This window comes from Scyliorhinus canicula, chromosome 18 (assembly GCF_902713615.1).
Source record: "Scyliorhinus canicula chromosome 18, sScyCan1.1, whole genome shotgun sequence".
In the NCBI taxonomy this organism is placed as follows: Eukaryota; Metazoa; Chordata; class Chondrichthyes; order Carcharhiniformes; family Scyliorhinidae; genus Scyliorhinus; species Scyliorhinus canicula.
This window is the reverse complement of record NC_052163.1, coordinates 1,815,439-1,835,729: the sequence shown is the minus strand read 5'-3', so window position 1 is coordinate 1,835,729 and position 20,291 is coordinate 1,815,439. Positions and strand designations below refer to the sequence as shown.

At 51.1% G+C, this 20,291-nt stretch overlaps 1 protein-coding gene across 7 annotated transcripts in view; it reads right to left on the bottom strand.

Moving 5' to 3' along the window:
• Positions 1–19,537, bottom strand: part of abcc3 (ATP-binding cassette, sub-family C (CFTR/MRP), member 3) — a 183,552-nt gene extending 164,015 nt beyond the window's left edge. For all 7 annotated transcript variants that reach the window (XR_005457913.1, XM_038776532.1, XM_038776531.1 and 4 more), the window contains exon 1: positions 19,405–19,537. Coding sequence is in view for 6 of the 7 variants with exons in the window: in XM_038776532.1 (XP_038632460.1) it covers positions 19,405–19,452 (48 nt within the window). In the remaining variant the exon portion in view is untranslated. The remainder of the gene's footprint in view (positions 1–19,404) is intronic.
• Between the last annotated feature and the right edge of the window lie 754 nt (positions 19,538–20,291).

Sequence of the window (20,291 nt, the reverse complement as noted above, 5' to 3'; positions counted from 1 at the left end):
GGGACCCCAACACCGATCCCGGCGGGACCCCAACACCGATCCCGGCGGGACCCCAACACCGATCCCGGCGGGACCCCAACACCGATCCCGGCGGGACCCCAACACCGATCCCGGCGGGACCCCAACACCGATCCCGGCGGGACCCCAATACTGGACACAGGCCTCCAGTCAGAAAAACACCCCTCGCCCATCACCCTCTGCTTCCTGCCACTTACCCAATTTTAGATCCAATTTGCCAAATTTTCTTGGATCCCATGGGCTCTTAACTTCGCTATCAGTCTCCTATATGGGACCTTATCAAACACCTTGCTAAAGTCCAAGGAGACTACATTAAATGCATCTAAACACCAGGGTCACCTCTGAAAAAAAAAATCAAAAATCAATCAAGTTGGTCAGACATGACCTCCCCTTAACAAAACCATGCTGACTGTTCTTGATTAATCCCGGCCTCTCCAAACGCAGATTAATTTGGTCTCTCAGAAATGCTTCCAATAGTTTCCCCACCGAGGTCAGACTGACTGGCTTGCAGTTTCCTGGTTTATCTCTTCCTCCCTTCTTGAATAACGGTACCACATTGGCTATTTTCCAGCCCCCAGCATCACTCCTGTGGCCAGAGAGGAATGGAAAATTGCCACCACCTTACTATTTCCTCCCTTGCCTCATTCAAACAAAGAACAAAGAAAAGGACAGAACAGGAACAGGCCCTTTGGCCCTCCAAGCCTGTGCCGACCATGCTGCCCATCTAAACTAAAATCTTCTACACTTTCTTGGTCCATATCCCTCTGATCCCATCCTATTCATGTATTTGTCAAGATGCCCCTTAAACGTCACTATCGTCCCTGCTTCCACCACCTCCTCCGGCAGCGAGTTCCAGGCACCCACTACCCCTTGGTGTAAAAAACGTGCCTCGTACATCTCCTCTAAACCTTGCCCCTCGCACCTTAAACCTATGCTCCCTAGTAATTGACCCCTCTACCCTGGGGAAAAGCCTCTGACGTCGATACCCCTCAATTTTGTAGACCTCTATCAGGTTGCCCCTCAACCTCCGTCGTTCCAGTGAGAACAAAGTTTATTCAACCTCTCCTCATAGCTAATGCCCTCCATACCAGGCAACATCCTGGTATATCTCTTCTGCACCGTCTCTAAACCCTCCACATCCTTCTGGTAGTGTGGCGACCAGAATTGAACACTATACTCCAAGTGTGGTCTAACTAAGGTTCTATGACTTGCCAATTCTTATACTCAATCAATGCCCCGGCCATTGAAGGCAAACATGCCGTATGCCTTCTTGACTACATTCTCCACCCGTGTTGCCTCTTTCAATGACCTGTGGACCTGTACACCTAGATCTTTCTGACTTTCAATACTCTTGAGGGTTCTACCATTCACTGTATATTCCCTACCTGCATTAGACCTTCCAAAATGCATTACCTCACATTTGTCCGGATTAAACTCCATTTGCCATCTCTCCGCCCAAGTCTCCAAACGTTCTAAATCCTGCTGTATCCTCTGACAGTCCTCATCGCTATCCGCAAACCCACCAACCTTTGTGTCGTCTGCAAACTTACTAATCAGACCAGTTACATTTTCCTCCAAATCATTTATATAGAGTACGAACAGCAAAGGTCCCAACACTGATCCCTGCGGAACACCATTAGTCACAGCCCTCCAATTAGAAAAGCACCCTTCCATTGCTACTCTCTGCCTTCTATGACCTAGCCAGTTCTGTATCCACCTTGCCAGCTCACCCCTGATCCCGTGTGACTTCACCTTTTGTACCAGTCTGCCATGAGGGACCTTGTCAAAGACCTTACTGAAGTCCATATAGACAACATCCACTGCCCTACCTGCATCAATCATCTTTGTCACCTTTTCGAAAAACTCCATCAAGTTAGTGAGACGCGACCTCCCCTTCACAAAACCGTGCTACCTCTCACTAATACGTCCATTTGCTTCCACATGGGAGTAGATCCTGTCTCGAAGAATTCTCTACAGTAATTTCTCTACCACTGACGTAATGCTCACCGGCCTGTAGTTCCCTTGATTATCCTTGCTACCCTTCTTAAACAAAGGAACAACATTGGCTATTCTCCAGTCCTCCGGGACATCACCTGAAGACAGTGAGGATCCAAAGATTTCTGTCAAGGCCTCAGCAATTTCCTCTCTAGCCTCCTTCAGTATTCTGGGGAGATGCCATCAGGCCCTGGGGACTTATCTACCTTAATATTTTTCAAGATGCCCAACACCTCATCTTTTTGGATCTCAATGTGACCCAGGCTATCTACACACCCTTCTCCAGACTCAACATCCATCAATTCCTTCTCTTTGGTGAATACTGATGCAAAGTATTCATTTAGTACCTCGCCCATTTCCTCTGGCTTCACACATAGATTCCCTTGCCTATCCTTCAGTGGGCCAACCATTTCCCTGGCTACCCTCTTGCTTTTTATGTATGGGTAAAAAGCCTTGGGATTTTCCTTAACCCTATTTGCCAATGACTTTTCGTGACCCCTTCTAGCCCTCCTGACTCTTTGCTTAGGTTCCTTCCTACTTTCCTTATATTCCACACAGGCTTCGTCTGTTCCCAGCCTTCTAGCCCTGACAAATACCTCCTTTTTCTTTTTGACGAGGCCTACACTATCTCTCGTTATCCAAGGTTCCCGAAATTTTGCCGTATTTATCCTTCTTCCACACAGGAACATGCCGGTCCCGAGTTCCTTTCAACTGGCATTTGAAAGCCTCCCACCTGTCAGAATTTGATTAACCCTCAAACATCCACCCCCAATCTAGCTTCTTCAGTTCCTGCCTAATAATTATAATTAGCCGTCCCCCAATTTAGCACATTCACCCTAGGACCACTCTTATCCTTGCCCACCAGCACTATAAAACTTACTGAATTGTGGTCACTGTTCCCGAAATGCTCCCCGACTGAAACTTCTACCACCTGGCCGGGCTCTTTCCCCAATACCAGATCCAGTACAGCCCCTTCCCTAGTTGGACAGTCTACATATTGTTTTAAGAAGCCCTCCTGGATGCTCCTTACAAACTCTGCCCCATCTAAGCCCCTAGCACTAAGTGAGTCCCAGTCAATATTGGGGAAGTTGAAGTCTCCCATCACAACAGCCCTGTTGTTTTCACTCATTTCCAAAATCTGTCTACCTATCTGCTCCTCTTATCTCCCACTGGCTGCTGGGAAGCCTTTTAGTAAGCCCCCAATATTGTGACTGCACCCTTCTTATTCCTGATCTCTACCCATATAGCCTCACTGCCCTCCGAGGTGTCCTCCCTCAGTACAGCTGTGATATTCTCCCTAACCAGTAGCGCAACTCCTTCACCCCTTTTACATCCCCCTCTATCCCGCCTGAAACATCTAAATCCTGGAACGTTTAGCTGCCAATCCTGTCCTTCCCTCAACCAGGTCTCTGTAATGGCAACAACATCATAGTTCCAAGTTCTAAAGTTCATCTGCCTTACCCGTAATACTCGCATTAAAACATATGCACTTCAGGCCACCATACCCGCTGTTTTTAGCCACAACTCCCCGTCTGCTCTTCCTCAGAGCCATACTGGCCCTATTCCCTAGTTCTCCCTCAATGCTTTCACCTTCTGACCTATTGCTCCGGTACCCACCCCCCTGCCATACTAGTTTAAACCCTCCCATGTGACACTAGCAAACCTCGCGGCCAGGATACTGTTTTACATTCAACAGCCTTGGATACATTTCATCTGGTCCTGGAGATTTGTCTATTTCTAAGCAAGACAGATCACTCAGAGCCTCCTCTCTGTCTATGTTAATTTCTTTAATTTTGTCAGTCCTTCTCCCTGATTTCTGTACCCACACTGGTCCTCTCCAGAGTGAACACCGACACACAGTATTCATTTAGAACCCTATCTGCATCCTCCAGCTCCACACAAATTACCCGTGGTCCTTAATGGGCCCGACTCTTTCCCTAGTTGTCCTTTTACCCTCAATGTACTCTTAAAACAATTTCGGCTTTTCCTTTGTTTTACAGTATAGCTGTTATGAGGCACTTGAGGAGAGATTGGAGAAGCTGAGATGGTTCTCCTTGGAGCAGAGAAGGAGAAGAGGAAATGGAATATAGGTATTGCAAAATCAGAGAGGTCTCAAAGACTAAACAAACGGCACAAACATTGGTAACCTAGGTAACCAAATCTGAAGTGAAGTGATCAACAAAAGAAGCAGAAGGTGGAAAGAGTAGGGTTAACTTTCAAACAGCCAACACAACATCCTAGATTGTTTTTAATGTTGGTTAAGGTCTGGAGTGTCCCCACAACATTCTGGCTCAAAGGCTGAGAGTTGCAGATGAAACTCGAAGTACAAAAGCACATTCTTGTGTGCGAATCAAATATTTCCTACAATTGGACATTTAAAGCAAAACACTTGATTTTACTGCAAATACTGTAGTCCTTTTCCTGCAGAGGTCACGATTCCTCTATCTATGAGCTCCAGGCCTGCTTCCTGACCAAGTAAAAAAGTCAACAATTGTTCGGATTCCAGGAATCTTATAAACATCTCTTGGCTTGTCTCCCGATAACAGCAATAACCTAGTAACCAGCCATATCTGCTTCAGCATATTGCTTATTTATATTCTTAGAGAAAGTTTGGAGAGAAAAATAAACAGTAATCATAGAGACACAATAATCTGGGCCAAAATTAATTGTTGTTAAAAAGAACAGGCTAATTTTTATTAGTTGATGGGATGGAGTCACAAGGCCAGCATTTGTTCCCCATCACGAAATGCCCTTGAACTGTGCGTCTCGCTCGGCCATTTCGGAAGGTACATAGAACTCCTGAAGGCCATTGGGCCCAGTGCGTCTCCACCGACCCTCTGAAAGAGGCCCCACCCTACCTAGGCCCACTCTCCAGCTCCATCCCTGTAACCCCACCTAACCGGCACATCTTTAGGACTGTGTGAAGAAACCGGAGCACCCGGGAGGAAACCCACACAGACATAGGGAGAAAGTGCAAACACCACACCAAAGGTCAGAATTGAACTTGGGGGTCTCTGGCACCAAAAGGCAGCAGTGTTAACTGTGGCAAGGGGGCACAGTGGTTAAGTCAACCCACGTTGCTGTGGGTCTGGACTCACCCGTCAGCTAAATCAGGTAAGGATGGCAGATTTCCTTCCCTAAAATCAATCAGTGAACCAAATGGGTTTTTACGATAACCGATGATTGTAATAGACAAGCTTTCAATCCCAGATTAATTTTTAAACTAAATTTAAATCCTCCAGCTGTCATGGTGAGACTTGGATTCATGTCCCCAGAGTGTTAGATTGGGTCTCAGGATTACTAGTCCAGTCACGTGGCCACTATGCCACCACCTCCCCAGTAAGATATTAGAAAGTAGAAGCAAACCATTGATTAACTTGGGAGTTATTTGATGAAGTAATGGAGGGTTTGAAAAGGGCAGTCAGTTGATGTCAAAAGCTGTTTGACAAAGTAAATCATAAACTTTAACTAAATTGTAGCCCACATGATTAAAGTCACCATGGTAGCATGGATATAAACTGCGAAAGGACAGAAAGCTGAGAATAGTGATAGTGGCAAACAGATGCTTTTCAGACTGGAAGGTGGTCTAGAGATTATAGAGGGGTCAATATTGGGACCCTCGGAATACATGAATGACTTGAGCATGGATATACAGGAGATTGCAGACAACACAAACACATCAAAACATAACAGTGGAGGACAGCAACAGATTTCAGCAGGACACAGACAAAGACTGTTGAAATGGGCAGACACGGGGCTGGTGAAGATGAGGGATTTATATTTGGAGGAAGCGTTCGCCAGTCTGGAGGAGCTCACGGAGAGGGTAAAGCTGCCGAGGGGTAGTGAGTTCAGGTATCTGCAGGTTTGGGACTTTGCACGAAAGGTCTGGGGGGGGGGGGGGGGGGGGTTCCCTTGATTGCCGGGATACACCCTGCTGGAGCGACTGCTGCTTCCGAATGTGGAAGGGGAGGGAAGAATTAGGGATATATACACAAGTGGCTGGGGGAGCAGGGAGGCGAGCGGGTGGTGAAGATCACGGAGAAATGGGAAGCGGAGTTGGGAATGGAGATCAATTGGGGAGTATGGAGTGAAGGTAAACAGGACCTCTTCTTGTGCAGGGATGAGCCTGATACAGTTTAAGATGGTGCACAGGCTGCATATGACTCGGGCGAGAACGAGTGGGTTCTTTCAGGGGATAGCAGATGAGTGTGAGAGGTGTGAGCGGGGGCCAGCGAATCACGCGCACATGTTTTGGGGAAATTCTGGGCGGGAGTGTTCGGGGTCTTAGCCAGGATAGTGGGGGAGGAGGTGGACCCGGACCCTATGGTGGCGATATTTGGGGTCTCAGAGAAGCCGGAGCTCATGGAGAGGAGGAAGGCCGACGTCGTGGCCTTCGCCTCTCTGATTGCACGGCGGTGAATTTTACTGGAATGGCGGTCGGCATCGCCACCGGGGGCAGCAGCTTGGTTGGGGGAGCTGTACGATTTCCTGCAGTTAGAGAAGATGAAGTATGAGTTAAGGGGCTCAGCAGGGGGGTTTGAGGAAAGGTGGGGGATGTTTGTGACCGTGTTTGAGGAGCTATTTGCCGCAGGGGGGTGGGGTGACAAAGGGGGAAATTCTGTACAGACTGTACAGTTGATTGTTGGGAAGTATGTTTCCCAGGGTGTTTACTTGCTGTAACCTGCTTTGATTACAAGTTTGTAATAAAATACGTTTTTGTTTTTTTAAAGTGAAACGGGCGAACACAGATTCATAGAATTTACAGTGCAGAATGAAATTTAATGCAGGGCAGTGTGAACTGATACATTTGGGAAGAATGAGGAGAAGCAGTGTAAAAGGTACAATGTTAAACTGGGTGTAGGAGCAGAGACTTAAAAGGCATGTCTGGACAAATCGGTGAAAGAGAGAGGGAATTTGGGGAAGGCTACTAAAAAGCGAAATCATACCCGGCACAAAGGAAGATGGTTGTGATAATTCAAGGTCAGTCATCTCAGCTCCAGGACATCACTGCAGGAGTTCCTCAGGGTAGTGTCCAAGGTCCAACCATCGTGAGCTGCTTCAATGACCTCCCTTCCATCATAAGGTCAGAAGTGGGGGTGTTCACCGATGACTGCACAATGTTCAGCACTATTCGCTACTCCTCAGATACTGAAGCAGTCCCTGTCCCAATGCAGCAAGGCCTGGACACTATCCAAGCTGGGCTGACAAGTGGCAAGTTACATTCACACCACACAAGTACCAGTTATTGACCATCTCCAATAAGAGAATCAAACCATCATGCCTTGACATTCAATGGCATTACTGTCACTGAATTCCCCATCATCAACATCCTGACCAGAAACTGAACTGGACTCGCCATATTGATACTGTGGCTACAAAAATAGTTAGAGGCTGGGAATCCTGCAGTGAATAACTCACCTCCTGACCCCCCCAAAGTCTGTCCACTATTGACAAGGAATAAATCAATGTTCCTTGTGGTGGCATATCCTCCACTTGCTTTGATGAGTGCAGCTCCGACAACTCTCAGAAGCTCAACACCATCCAGGACAAAGCAGTCCCACCTGTTTGTCGGTGGCTGAAAGGGTGCCAAACAGTGGCAGCCATTTGTACCGTCTACAAGACGTACTGTAGGAACTCACCAAGGTTACTTAGACAGCACCTTCCAAAACCACAACCACTACCATCTAGAAAGAGAAGAGCAGCAGATACCCGGGAACCCCACCACCTGGGAGGTTCCCCTCCAAGTCACTCACCACCCTGACTTGGAAATATATCGGCCGTTCCTTCACTGTCACAACATCCTGGAACTCCCTCCCTAACAGCACTGTGGGTGCACCTACATATCAAGGACTGCAGCGGCTCAAGATGGCAGCTCACCACCACCACCTTCTGAAGGGACAATAAATGCTGGCCTAACCTAAAATGCCCACATTCCAGAAATTAAAAGTCAAGAAAGTTCAGCCTCCAATCTTTGGGATGAGCATTCTCCAAGGCACCTTTCAGGACACCGAATCGCCGAGCAGAAACTGGTAGCCAAGTTCCACACAGCCTCAACCAGGATCTTGGGTTCCTGTCACATTACATGTAACCCCCATCATACTGCCCGGGTTAGCCGAATGCTACCAACCGTCCTGGCTTGAAACAATTCACATCTCGATTACCCCTCACTCCACTCACACTGTTTGTACCTGTAAAGACTCTCATTTCAACCATTGTTCACATTCCAATTTGTAATTATCTTGCAATCGTGTCTCTGCCTATATATTGTGAAACTGCCTCCACTTTACCCGAGGAAGGAGCAGTGCTCCGAAAGCTTGTGATTCCAAACAAACCTGTTGGACTTTAACCTGGTGTTGTAAGACTTCTTACTGTGCCCACCCCAGTCCAGTGGTGGCATCTCCACAATCAGTACTTTGCAAGATCATAACTAACCCTTAAACTGAAGAGATTTGAGAATGTGTTAGAATAGGCAGGTGTTTGAAGTCATTGATTTCTGTGCATGCATAGATGGGCATCGGCAGGTCATTACGTTGGCAGGAGAACAGTGTGATGGATATCACGTTCACCGCAGAATTTGGATTAAAAATAAGGCAGTAATACAAACAGCATTCTAATTCAAGATGGAATAAAACCACTCCAGCTAAAGTTCAGATAGAGGTTACCCCCTGATGGGGGAGACTCTAAGGTGGTTCCAAGGACTCATTAGTATCAAACAATTAAAGGCTCTTCTTTGATAGACCATAAATCATTTGAGAAAACTCCCCTCCTGAGAAGTATTCAAAATATAAGGACAGAGAATTGCCCAGATAAATAGATACACAAATCTTTCTCAAACTATACCTTTGGACACTTAGGATAACACCTTCACAAAAGTGTCTGTTTTGATATCTGGAGAGAATGTCACCCTGACAAGAGGCAGGCACCAACCAGTGCCTCCCTTGCCAATATATCTTAGGATTCCTGACAATCACACAGACACTACAACCATTAAAATATCTATCAGTGATAGTACATCCAATTAGCCATTTGGCTATAGGTAATTTCCCAACCATAAATACAAAGGTAATAAATGCCTTCCTGAACCGATAAGCAAGTTTAATGTATATAGGGAGAGGGGATTTTAGCAGACGTATCCTCTCTCTCCGATCCTGACCCCCCTTTTAGGGCGAGAGTCAGTTCTGTCCTTAGAAGCTTATCTCGTCGGACAAAACCTGTTGCAAGTATGGTTTTGTATAACTTCTTATTAGATGTATTAAGAAACTAATAGAGCTGCTTTAAGGATTTTTCCATGTTTAGATATCTCATTCGATTGCGAGAAGTTAGTATGTTAGTAGATAACGAGAAGGTTTGTTTAGCCCACTTATACTTTAACTCTGCAATTCAGTATCTATTGGTAGTGTTTTCACAATAAAGATACTTTAATTAAAATCATACTGTGTGAAAATTAATAGAGGTTGTGGGTGACACGGTGGCGCAGTGGGTTAGCCCTGTAGTCTCACGGCGCCGAGGTCCCAGGTTCGATCCCGGCTCTGGGTCACTGTCTGTGTGGAGTTTGCACATTCTCCCAGTGTCTGCGTGGGTTTCGCCCCCATAACCCAAAGATGTGCTGGTTAGGTGGATTGGCCACGCTAAATTGTCCCTTAATTGGAAAAAATGAATTGGGTAGACTTAATTTTTTTTTTTAATTAATTGAGGTTGATCGCCTAGACACTCATTTAGGAAGCCCAAGTAGGCAATAGGACCCATGACCTCAAGAGGTATGGATTTAGTTATGAGTGACGAATCTGAACTCTCCCTATAGAAAGTAACTGAGATCCTGTTTAACTGTGAGACCCGGAAAAGGATTCTCCCTTCGGGAGATCCATTCGGAGTCTTGGCAAGAAAACAGGTTTCCCTCTTTTAATAGGTTAACCTAGGACATAGGTTAGTAATAGAGTATCAGGTCTGGAATAACCTAAATCCACGACAACAGTGCATGTTCAAATCTGGGCACCACACCTCAGCAAGGATGATAAGGCCTGAGAGAAGGTGAAGATTTACTGGGAATAGTGCCAGGGTGATGCCAGTTAATGTGGAGAAGCTGGGATTGCTCACAGGCGGTTTGGATAGGTGTGTTCAAAATCAAAAAAGGTTCAGGTAGAGGAAATAAGGAGAAATTGTTTCCAGTGGCATTTCAGTCAGTCACCAAAGGACAGAGCTAAAACTGGCAAAATATCTATGGGCAACACGAGGAGACATGGGGAAATTGTGTGATGTGGAATGGGCGTCGCCTGAAAAGGATAAATATTTGAGGGGGAAACAAATTAGCTGTGGTGAAAAAGCAGGTGGGTGGAACGAATTGGATAAATTGGACTAAAAAGAGTCAGCACAGTCGAAGCAATCTGAATGGCCTCCTTTTTAGTAAATCACTGATTCTTTTGCCTAGTGCCCATGAGTGGCTCTGCTGGGCTGCTAACCTGGTACCTACAGGCCTACTGGGTATTGCCATTCATAGCAGGGTGCATCAGTATTATAATAATATTTATTATTGTCCCAAGGAGGAAACCCACGTAGACACGGGGGGGACTCCGCACAGACAGTGACCCAAGCCAGAATCATACACAGGTCCCTGGCACTGAAGCAAGTGCTAACCACTGTGCTACATTAACCAGAAACCTCGTTTGAAGTACTACTACGATAGAAGTACCTCTTCAAAGGCCACTGTTGCACAGGATGTGTGATCAAGGCTGGGCAGAGAGAGGGGGAGGAAGGATTCGGCCTGTGTGGATGTGAATCTCTCTTGTCCCATCCACACCTACCTGCTACATGTACAATGGAACAAGCTGATTATTTAGAAAGTTTATTCAGTTTCCGAGGCTCACTGTCCTGAATCTAGACAGTTCTACAGGCAAAAATCAACAAAGTTTCTGCTGCTGATCACTGGTCAAACAGCTTCTGATGGGAAACAGGCATGTTTCGTGACAAGACTCGACTCTGAAAAACCCATTTGCCTTCGGTGGGGACACAGGCCATTGGACAGTGTTTCTCAACATGGCCTTTGTAAAGGCACAGGGCAAAAAAATGCTATTTAAATGAAGGTTTTTATTTCTGTAATAAGCAAGATAAAAATCAAAGTTAAAGATATCAGAAAGTACAATCTTGTTTTTGGTTTTCAAACAGATCAGATCTGGACATCAGAGCAGTAGAGAGTTTGCAGGTTACCATGAGCTGCAAGTCAATGTTTAAAACATTCAGCCCTAAAATCAGCAAAATCGCATCACTGAAACCCAATACCTTGTCCAACACACCCTCCAGTCAAAATGTACTCAACAGCACAGAGTTAACCTGTCCGACTCAACCAGACTCCACAGAAACAGCACGACTGGACAGGATTCAATCCTCCACCAGAACAGGCCCCAGGGCTCAGGTGAACATATTCATCAAATTAAATGCTCAATTAAATCCACACGCTCGCGCGCACACACACACACGCTCGCGCGCACACACACACACGCTCGCGCACACACACACACGCTCGCGCACACACACACACGCTCGCACACACACACACACTCTCGCGCACACACACACACGCTCGCGCACACACACACACGCTCGCGCACACACACACACGCTCGCGCACACACACACACGCTCGCGCACACACACACACGCTCGCGCACACACACACACGCTCGCGCACACACACACCGCTCGCGCACACACACACACGCTCGCGCACACACACACACGCTCGCGCACACACACACACGCTCGCGCACACACACACACGCTCGCGCACACACACACACGCTCGCGCACACACACACGCTCGCGCACACACACACGCTCGCGCACACACACACACGCTCGCGCACACACACACACGCTCGCGCACACACACACACGCTCGCGCACACACACACACACCTCGCGCACACACACACACGCTCGCGCACACACACACACACGCTCGCGCACACACACACACACGCTCGCGCACACACACACACGCTCGCGCACACACACACACACGCTCGCGCACACACACACACGCTCGCGCACACACACACACGCTCGCGCACACACACACACACGCTCGCGCACACACACACACACCTCGCGCACACACCCACTCTCGCGCGCACACCCACTCTCGCGCACACACACACGCTCGCGCGCACACCCACTCTCGCGCGCACACCCACTCTCGCGCGCACACACACACACGCTCGCGCACACACACACGCTCGCGCACACACACACACACGCTCGCGCGCACACACACGCTCGCGCGCACACACACGCTCGCGCACACACACGCTCGCGCGCACACACACTCTCGCGCGCACACACACGCTCGCGCGCACACACACTCTCGCGCGCACACACACGCTCGCGCACACACACACGCTCGCGCACACACACACACGCTCGCGCACACACACGCACGCTCGCGCACACACACGCACGCTCGCGCACATACACACACACGCTCGCGCACATACACACACACGCTCGCACACACACGCTCGCGCACACACAAACACGCTCGCGCACACACACACACGCACGCTCGCACACACACACACACACGCACACACACACACGCTCGCGCACACACGCACACACGCTCGCGCACACACACACACACACGCTCGCGCACACACACACACACGCACGCGCACACACACACACACGCGCCCACCAAACCAAGGGGCAGCACCTCCCTCAGCACTGCTCGTCAGTCTGGTTTCTGGAATGGAGAGGGAATGTTCACCACAGTGCTGAGGGACGGCATCATCACCAATCTATAGTCTCATACCCACGTGACAGGCAGTCACAATTCCTCTTACTTTGGTCCAGTCTCTCGTGTGTTAAGGGAAAGAATGTTAAAAGGACACAGATTCTCCTCAATCTTTACCCTTTTCCAGACAAACCCGATACATACTCCATGATTTACAGGCATAGTAGGAGGGAGCAACCAGCCACCTACACAAACAGCACCTCATGACTCAGGTAAATCCCAAGGAAGTGATGCAATGCCACAAGAATGTTTCATTATGAAATAATTAAACAACACTTTCTCAAACCGATGGTGCCTAGCTTCCTCCAGCCTCAAGTAGAGCAAGGCAAAATGTTTGTTTTACAGAATGTGATTGCCAGATAATCGAATTCTCCACCTTTAGATCTGAAAACACAATTTCAGATGCGAAAGACTCCTGCTGCCTTATTACGATCCCAGTTGATATTATAACTGGACGGGAAGATCCCAGAATGGAATCCTGGCTCTTAAGACACGGTCTCAGGAGCGGGGAATTCCACCGACTAAGTGTTAACGCTGGGGCAGGAATCGTGGAGTTCTGACAGCAAAACTGGTGCCGCACCTGGACCCATTCAACGGCCGTAATCGCACCACGTGGAACACAATCGATTCCATCAATCCCGATGAGAAACAATGCGGCATTTGTGACTTGGGAGGTGGACAATCTGCAGCCACAGATTCTCACTTCCACTTCCCACACACACACACCATCCTAGCCAGGAAGATGGCAGAGAGGAGACTGGCATGCCATTTTACAGACCTTGCTGGACACCATGGAGGAGCGTCAGGCAACCCTGTGCCCCGGCCCGGAAAGGAGGCCGCCAGTCGCCTTTCACCGTGCCATGGCGCAGGTGGCAGAGGCTGCCAGCACCGCGAGCAACAAAGTCCAGACCAGCCAGCAGTGCCCAGTGCCGTAAGAAACTGCACAACCTCCTCACGGCTGCCAGCGTGAGTGGGCGGCACTGTGCCCCTGGCTCCAACCCCCCACCTCCCAGACCCCTGGCTCCAACCCCCCACCTCCCATACCCCTGGCTCCAACCCCCCACCTCCCAGACCCCTGGCTCCAACCCCCCACCTCCCAGACCCCTGGCTCCAACCCCCCACCTCCCAGACCCCTGGCTCCAACCCCCCACCTCCCAGACCCCTGGCTCCAACCCCCCACCTCCCTGGCTCCAACCCCCATAACCCTGGCTCCAACCCCCATAACCCTGGCTCCAACCCCCATAACCCTGGCTCCAACCCCCATAACCCTGGCTCCAACCCCCATAACCCTGGCTCCAACCCCCATACCCCTGGCTCCAACCCCCATACCCCTGGCTCCAACCCCGCATCTCACATACCCCTGGCTCCAACCCCCATAACCCTGGCTCCAACCCCCATAACCCTGACTCCAACCCCCATAACCCTGGCTCCAACCCCCATAACCCTGGCTCCAATCCCCATAACCCTGGCTCCAACCCCCATAACCCTGGCTCCAACCCCCATAACCCTGGCTCCAACCCCCATAACCCTGGCTCCAACCCCCATAACCCTGGCTCCAACCCCCATAACCCTGGCTCCAACCCCCATAACCCTGGCTCCAACCCCCATAACCCTGGGGGTGGGGCTTGGCTCGGGGACGGTTCAGCCAGCCTTCACTGATCTGGTATGTCTGCCTTCCCTTCGCTGCTAATGATAGGCAGTTACTGTATGTGCGGAGTGAGGCACTGGAGTATTGCGGTTTAGGGGAAACTGGTACCCACCACGACTTCAGCGTTAGAACCGATTCTCTGCCCAAATTGCCTTTCCCGATTCTGCCATCAGCCGACGGAGCATCCCACTCCATCATTTTTACTTTTTTTTTTTTTTAAATTTGAATGTAGAGGAAGAGTCACAGGATCACTAATTAGTTTTAAAAAGGAAAAAAAAACATTTAAACATGAAAAGTCGGATCATGATACAATACTCTTCTCTCCCCCGAGCTTAAACAATTACACAAGAGTTTTTAAGATTAACAAGGGTTACAAAGTAAAAGCTACACTAGCCCCATTAAACACAAAGTCCCCATGACACTCCTCTCTGAACCCAAGTGAATATCTGTGGATTTGTCCTCAAATTTCTTCAGGTGATTCTTATACCGTGAACCACTCTGCCTCACTGAACTCCGGCTTACACACGAGCGATTTCAAATTCCACTTTTAAATCTTCCCTCCGCTGCTTCCATCAAGGTTTTGCTTTCAGGTTTCATACCTCGCCCTTCAGGTTTCCTTGGTCTGGAGGCTTTTACACAAACTCACAAAACATCCAGCCACCGAATTCCACAATTGTTTTATATATGTCTCCCAAACTGCAGGGATTTCTCACAAACCTTAGCACTACTGCAGATATCTTTCTGGCATCTCGCAATACAATGCTTTTTCCAATTCTGACTTTACTAAACAGTAACTTGTTCTGGTTCCCAGTTTCCTCCGTCCGTTAAACTCCAGAACTTCATGGACAGTTCTCTAGCTTACTTAACTAGCTGGCCTTTTAGACTTTCAGCATCTGCTCGCTTACTCAATAGTATGGGTTTTTTTCTAGCAAGGCCGAGAGATATTCTAGCCTTCTGAAACCAACTGCTTCTAGCAGAGCTATGAGCTCCCTTACTACTGATCTCCAACTGTAATAAAATCAGCTAAAGTAAAACGTAAAAGTTTCTCTACATGACAAGGCCCCAGTTGCTAAGCAATTACTGCTGGTTTATTTACTCTTTACACCATAGTCCACTCTAAGCACATGAATAGGATGGGAATAGAGGGATATGGACCCTGGACGTGTAGAAGATTTTAATTTAGACGGACAGCATGGTCGGCACGGGCTTGGAGGGCCGAAGGGCCTGTTCCTGTGCTGTACTTTTCTTTGTTCCCTTTGTTCTTTAGAGAATCACATTTGGAATTTAAGTCAACATCCACACATGTTCAGCATGAATCTAATAATAAGTTTTACCTTTCCAGGAACAGAAACATCACATTAAACACACTAAAAACTATACTTTATTTCTAACATTTACCAACACAAATTAAAACTAACTTGGTTTCCCAACACCTTTCAGAATAGCTCCTGCCCTTCACTCACAGACAGGCAGCTCCTTTCACTCTGGGGCCAGTTAAGAGAGGCAGAACATGTGGTCTGACTGTCTGGACAAATCATAACACTGGCCTCACAGCAAGTTACTGCAACCTATCGCATGATGGACTCTTATCCCGAATAAATTGTGACTCTGCAGGAGAATGGGGATGAGAAAAATATCAGCCATGATTGAATGGCGGAGCAGACTCGATGGGCCGAGTGGCCTAATTCTGCTTCTATGTCTTATGGGTTAAGTGTTCAGTGTAGCCCCAGAGGAAAACAAGTAAACATCAGGATCCCCTTGCACCCAGGAGGGGTTGTGAACAATACCATACCATGATGGGAGAATGTACATCAACATCACAAATCTACAGTCTCAGCACCCACAGTGACAGCAGTTACAGTCCCCCTTACTTTCGACAATCTCTCGTGTGTAAGAGAAAGGTTACCTCCTCGGTCCTTTTCTTTTCCAGTCACACTGGCAACAGACTGGATTGCACAAGCTTTATTTACCAAACAATCCAAACTTCAATTCAACAGATTTGAAGTGAAACACAGTAAACCTGATACCTCATGTACAGGTCAAATGTCAAGAGGAGAAAGCAGCCAGAAGACTGCAATATAGAAATGTGAAGCAAGCACGGCAGGCCGGACAGAGCACGGCAGACCACGAGACGGGTACAGCGCAGGCCGGGCAGGGCAGAGTGCAGGCAGGGCACGGCAGACCACAAGCCGGGTACAGCGCAGGCCGGGCAGGGCAGAGTGCAGGCAGGGCACGGCAGACCACAAGCCGGGTACAGCGCAGGAAGGGCAGGGCAGAGTGCAGGCAGGGCACGGCAGACCACGAGCCGGGTACAGCGCAGGCCGGGCAGGGCAGAGTGCAGGCAGGGCACGGCAGACCACGAGCTGGGTACAGCGCAGGCCGGGCAGGGCAGAGTGCAGGCAGGGCACGGCAGACCACGAGCCGGGTACAGCGCAGGCCGGGCAGGGCACAATGTGGGCAGGGCAGGGCACGGCAAACCACGAGCCGGGTACAGCGCAGGCCGGGTAGGGCAGAGTGCGGGCAGGGCACAGCAGACCACGAGCCGGGTACAGCGCAGGCCGGGCAGGGCACGGCAGACCACGAGCCGGGTACAGCGCAGGCCGGGCAGGGCACGGCAGACACCACGAGCCGGGTACAGCGCAGGCCGGGCAGGGCAGACTGCTGTTTAGTAATAATAGTGACGATACTATTTACACAATCAGGCGATTACAATTACAACGCGGGGGGGGGGGGGGGGACTTGAAAGTTTTGCTTTGTTGAAATGAAAACAAAATGAACCATGCAATGCAGAACATTGATACTTACCGACTGTGGTGCCAAGCCCCACAATTCAGCAAATATTATTAGGCCTCCAACTTTGTTAAGTATTTGCTTGTATATAACAAGTCAGATTTTTGAACAAATAAAGCTGTTTTTTAATAAAACATTCGATCCCAGATTAGCTCAAGGGGCAAAGGTCCCAATATAGCTGCTTCAGTGGCTAGTCAGTATGTGGGGGTTCAATCACACAGCGGGATGGTGTCCTGGATATGCCACTGGATTCAAATGCCGGACACAGACACATTCCCGCATCGGACATAAACAGCTCATTCATCCTTGACCATCCATTTAAAGTGAAACCCTCACTGATAAAGCGATATCAAAGCAGGGAGAGATCAGCCATGATCTGATTGAATGGCAGAGCAGGATAGGCTCAAGGAGCTGAATTGCTGACTTCTGTTCCTAATTCATGTTCCGAAGCAGTAAGAGCAAATCATGAGGCACACAAGATCGATGTTCTGCACATACAAATTCACAAACGCATACAGCAGATCACAGCAGCCTGTTGCTTTTAAACAAATGAGAAGACCCTTCGAGGGGCAGGAGATACCCACGAGATGAAAAGGCATGTCACTAGTTCAAGTCACCAATTTATTTCAAAAAAATTACAACCAGTGAAAGCAGCCAGAATATTATCACAACACACCAATAATAAACAATAAAACTATAAAGAAGAACAGAAGAAGATGTTGGAAGAACTCAGCTGGATTGGCAGCATCTGCAAGACGAGAAAGCGTTGTTAATGTTTCGGGTTTGACATTAACATTGAACACATTTTCCCCACCCCTTCACCCTGAACAGGAGGGCCAGATGGTAGAGATCATCATGGATAATAGAGCTAGGATCCCCCACCTCACCCCAAAACCCTCTCCTCCCCCCCCACCCCACCCCAAAACCCTCTCCTGTCCCCCCACCACCCCCCAAAACCCTCTCCCCCGCCCCCCAAATCCTCTCCCCCCACCTCACCCTAAAACCCTCTCCTCGACCACCACCTCACCCCAAAACCCTCTCCTCCCCACCACCTCACCCCAAAACCCTCTCCTCCCCCCCACCTCACTCCAAAACCCTCTCCCCGCCACCTCACCCCAAAACCCTCTCCTCCCCGCCACCTCACCCCAAAACCCTCTCCTCCCCCCCACCTCACCCCAAAACCCTCTCCTCCCCCCCACCTCACCCCAAAACCCTCTCCTCCCCCCCACCTCACCCCAAAACCCTCTCCTCCCCCCCCACCTCACCCCAAAACCCTCTTCCCACCCCCCCCACGTCACCCCAAAACCCTCCCCCCCACCTCACCCCAAAACCCTCTTTCCCCCCCCACCTCACCCCAAAACCCTCTTTCCCCCCCACCTCACCCCAAAACCCTCTTTCCTCCCCCCCACCTCACCCCAAAACCCTCTTTCCCCCCCCCACCTCACCCCAAAACCCTCTTTCCCCCCCACCTCACCCCAAAACCCTCTTTCCCCCCCACCTCACCCCAAAACCCTCTTTCCCCCCTACCTCACCCCAAAACCCTCTCCCCCCCTACCTCACCCCAAAACCCTCTCCCCCCCACCTCACCCCAAAACCCTCTCCCCCCCACCTCACCCCAAAACCCTCTCCCCCCCACCTCACCCCAAAACCCGCTCCTCCCCCCCACCTCACCCCAAAACCCGCTCCTCCCCCCCACCTCACCCCAAAACCCGCTCCTCCCCCCCACCTCACCCCAAAACCCGCTCCTCCCCCCCACCTCACCCCAAAACCCGCTCCTCCCCCCCACCTCACCCCAAAACCCGCTCCTCCCCCCCACCTCACCCCAAAACCCGCTCCTCCCCCCCACCTCACCCCAAAACCCTCTCCTCCCCCCCACCTCACCCCAAAACCCGCTCCTCCCCCCCCACCTCACCCCAAAACCCGCTCCTCCCCCCCACCTCACCCCAAAACCCGCTCCTCCCCCCCACCTCACCCCAAAACCCGCTCCTCCCCCCCACCTCACCCCAAAACCCTCTCCTCCCCCCCACCTCACCCCAAAACCCTCTCCTCCCCCCACCTCACCCCAAAACCCGCTCCTCCCCCCCACCTCACCCCAAAACCCGCTCCTCCCCCCCCCACCTCACCCCAAAACCCTCTCCCCCTCCCCACGCGAAGCAGTCCCTCTTACCCAGAGGCGGGCTCGCGGCCCGGAGCCGCTGTCGCACAGCCACACCATTGCTGCCGGAGTTCAGGCTGAGGGACAGTCTGTCTGAGGGAAACCAGGCTTCAGCCTCCCCGCCCGGGGCCGCTTTTATAGTCCGGTGGCCCCGCCCCCGCTAAACTGGCCCCGCCCCGCTAACCCGCCCCCTCCACCATGGCCCCGCCCCACTAACCCGGCCCCGCCCCCTCCGCATTGGCCCCGCCCCGCTAACCCGGCCACGCCCCCTCCGCCCAGGCCTCGCTCACCCGGCCCCGCCCCCGCTAACCCGGCCCCGCCGTGGCCCCGCCCCCTCCGCCATGGCCCCGCCCCGGCCTCGCTAACCCGGCCCCGCCCCCTCCGCCCTGGCTCCGTCCCCTCCACCCCGCTAGTCCGGCCCCGCACCCTCCCCCATGACCCCGCCTCGCTAACCCGCCCACGCCCCCTCCGCCCAGGCCCCGCCCCCTCCGCATGGCCCCGCCCCGGCCCCGCCCCCTCCGCCATGACCCCGCCCCGCTAACCCGCCCACGCCCCCTCCGCTCCGCCCCCTCCGCATGGCCCCGCCCCGGCCGCGCTAACCCGGCCCCGCCCCCTCCGCCCCGGCCCCGGCCCCGCCCCGGCCTCGCTCACCCGGCCCTGCCCCCGCTAAACTGCCCCGCCCCTTCGCCACGGTCTCGTCCCCTCCGCCATGGCCCCGCCCTGGCCCCAATCTCGCCACTAAGGGCCGCCCCCGGCGCCTTGGCCCCGCCCTATCGCCGTGGCCCCGCCCTGCCGACCTGGCCCCTCCCCGTTAACTTGGCCCGCCCCTGCCGACCTGGCCCTGCCCCCGTGAACCTGGCCCCGCCCCCTCAGCCATGGCCGCGCCCCTGCCGACCTGG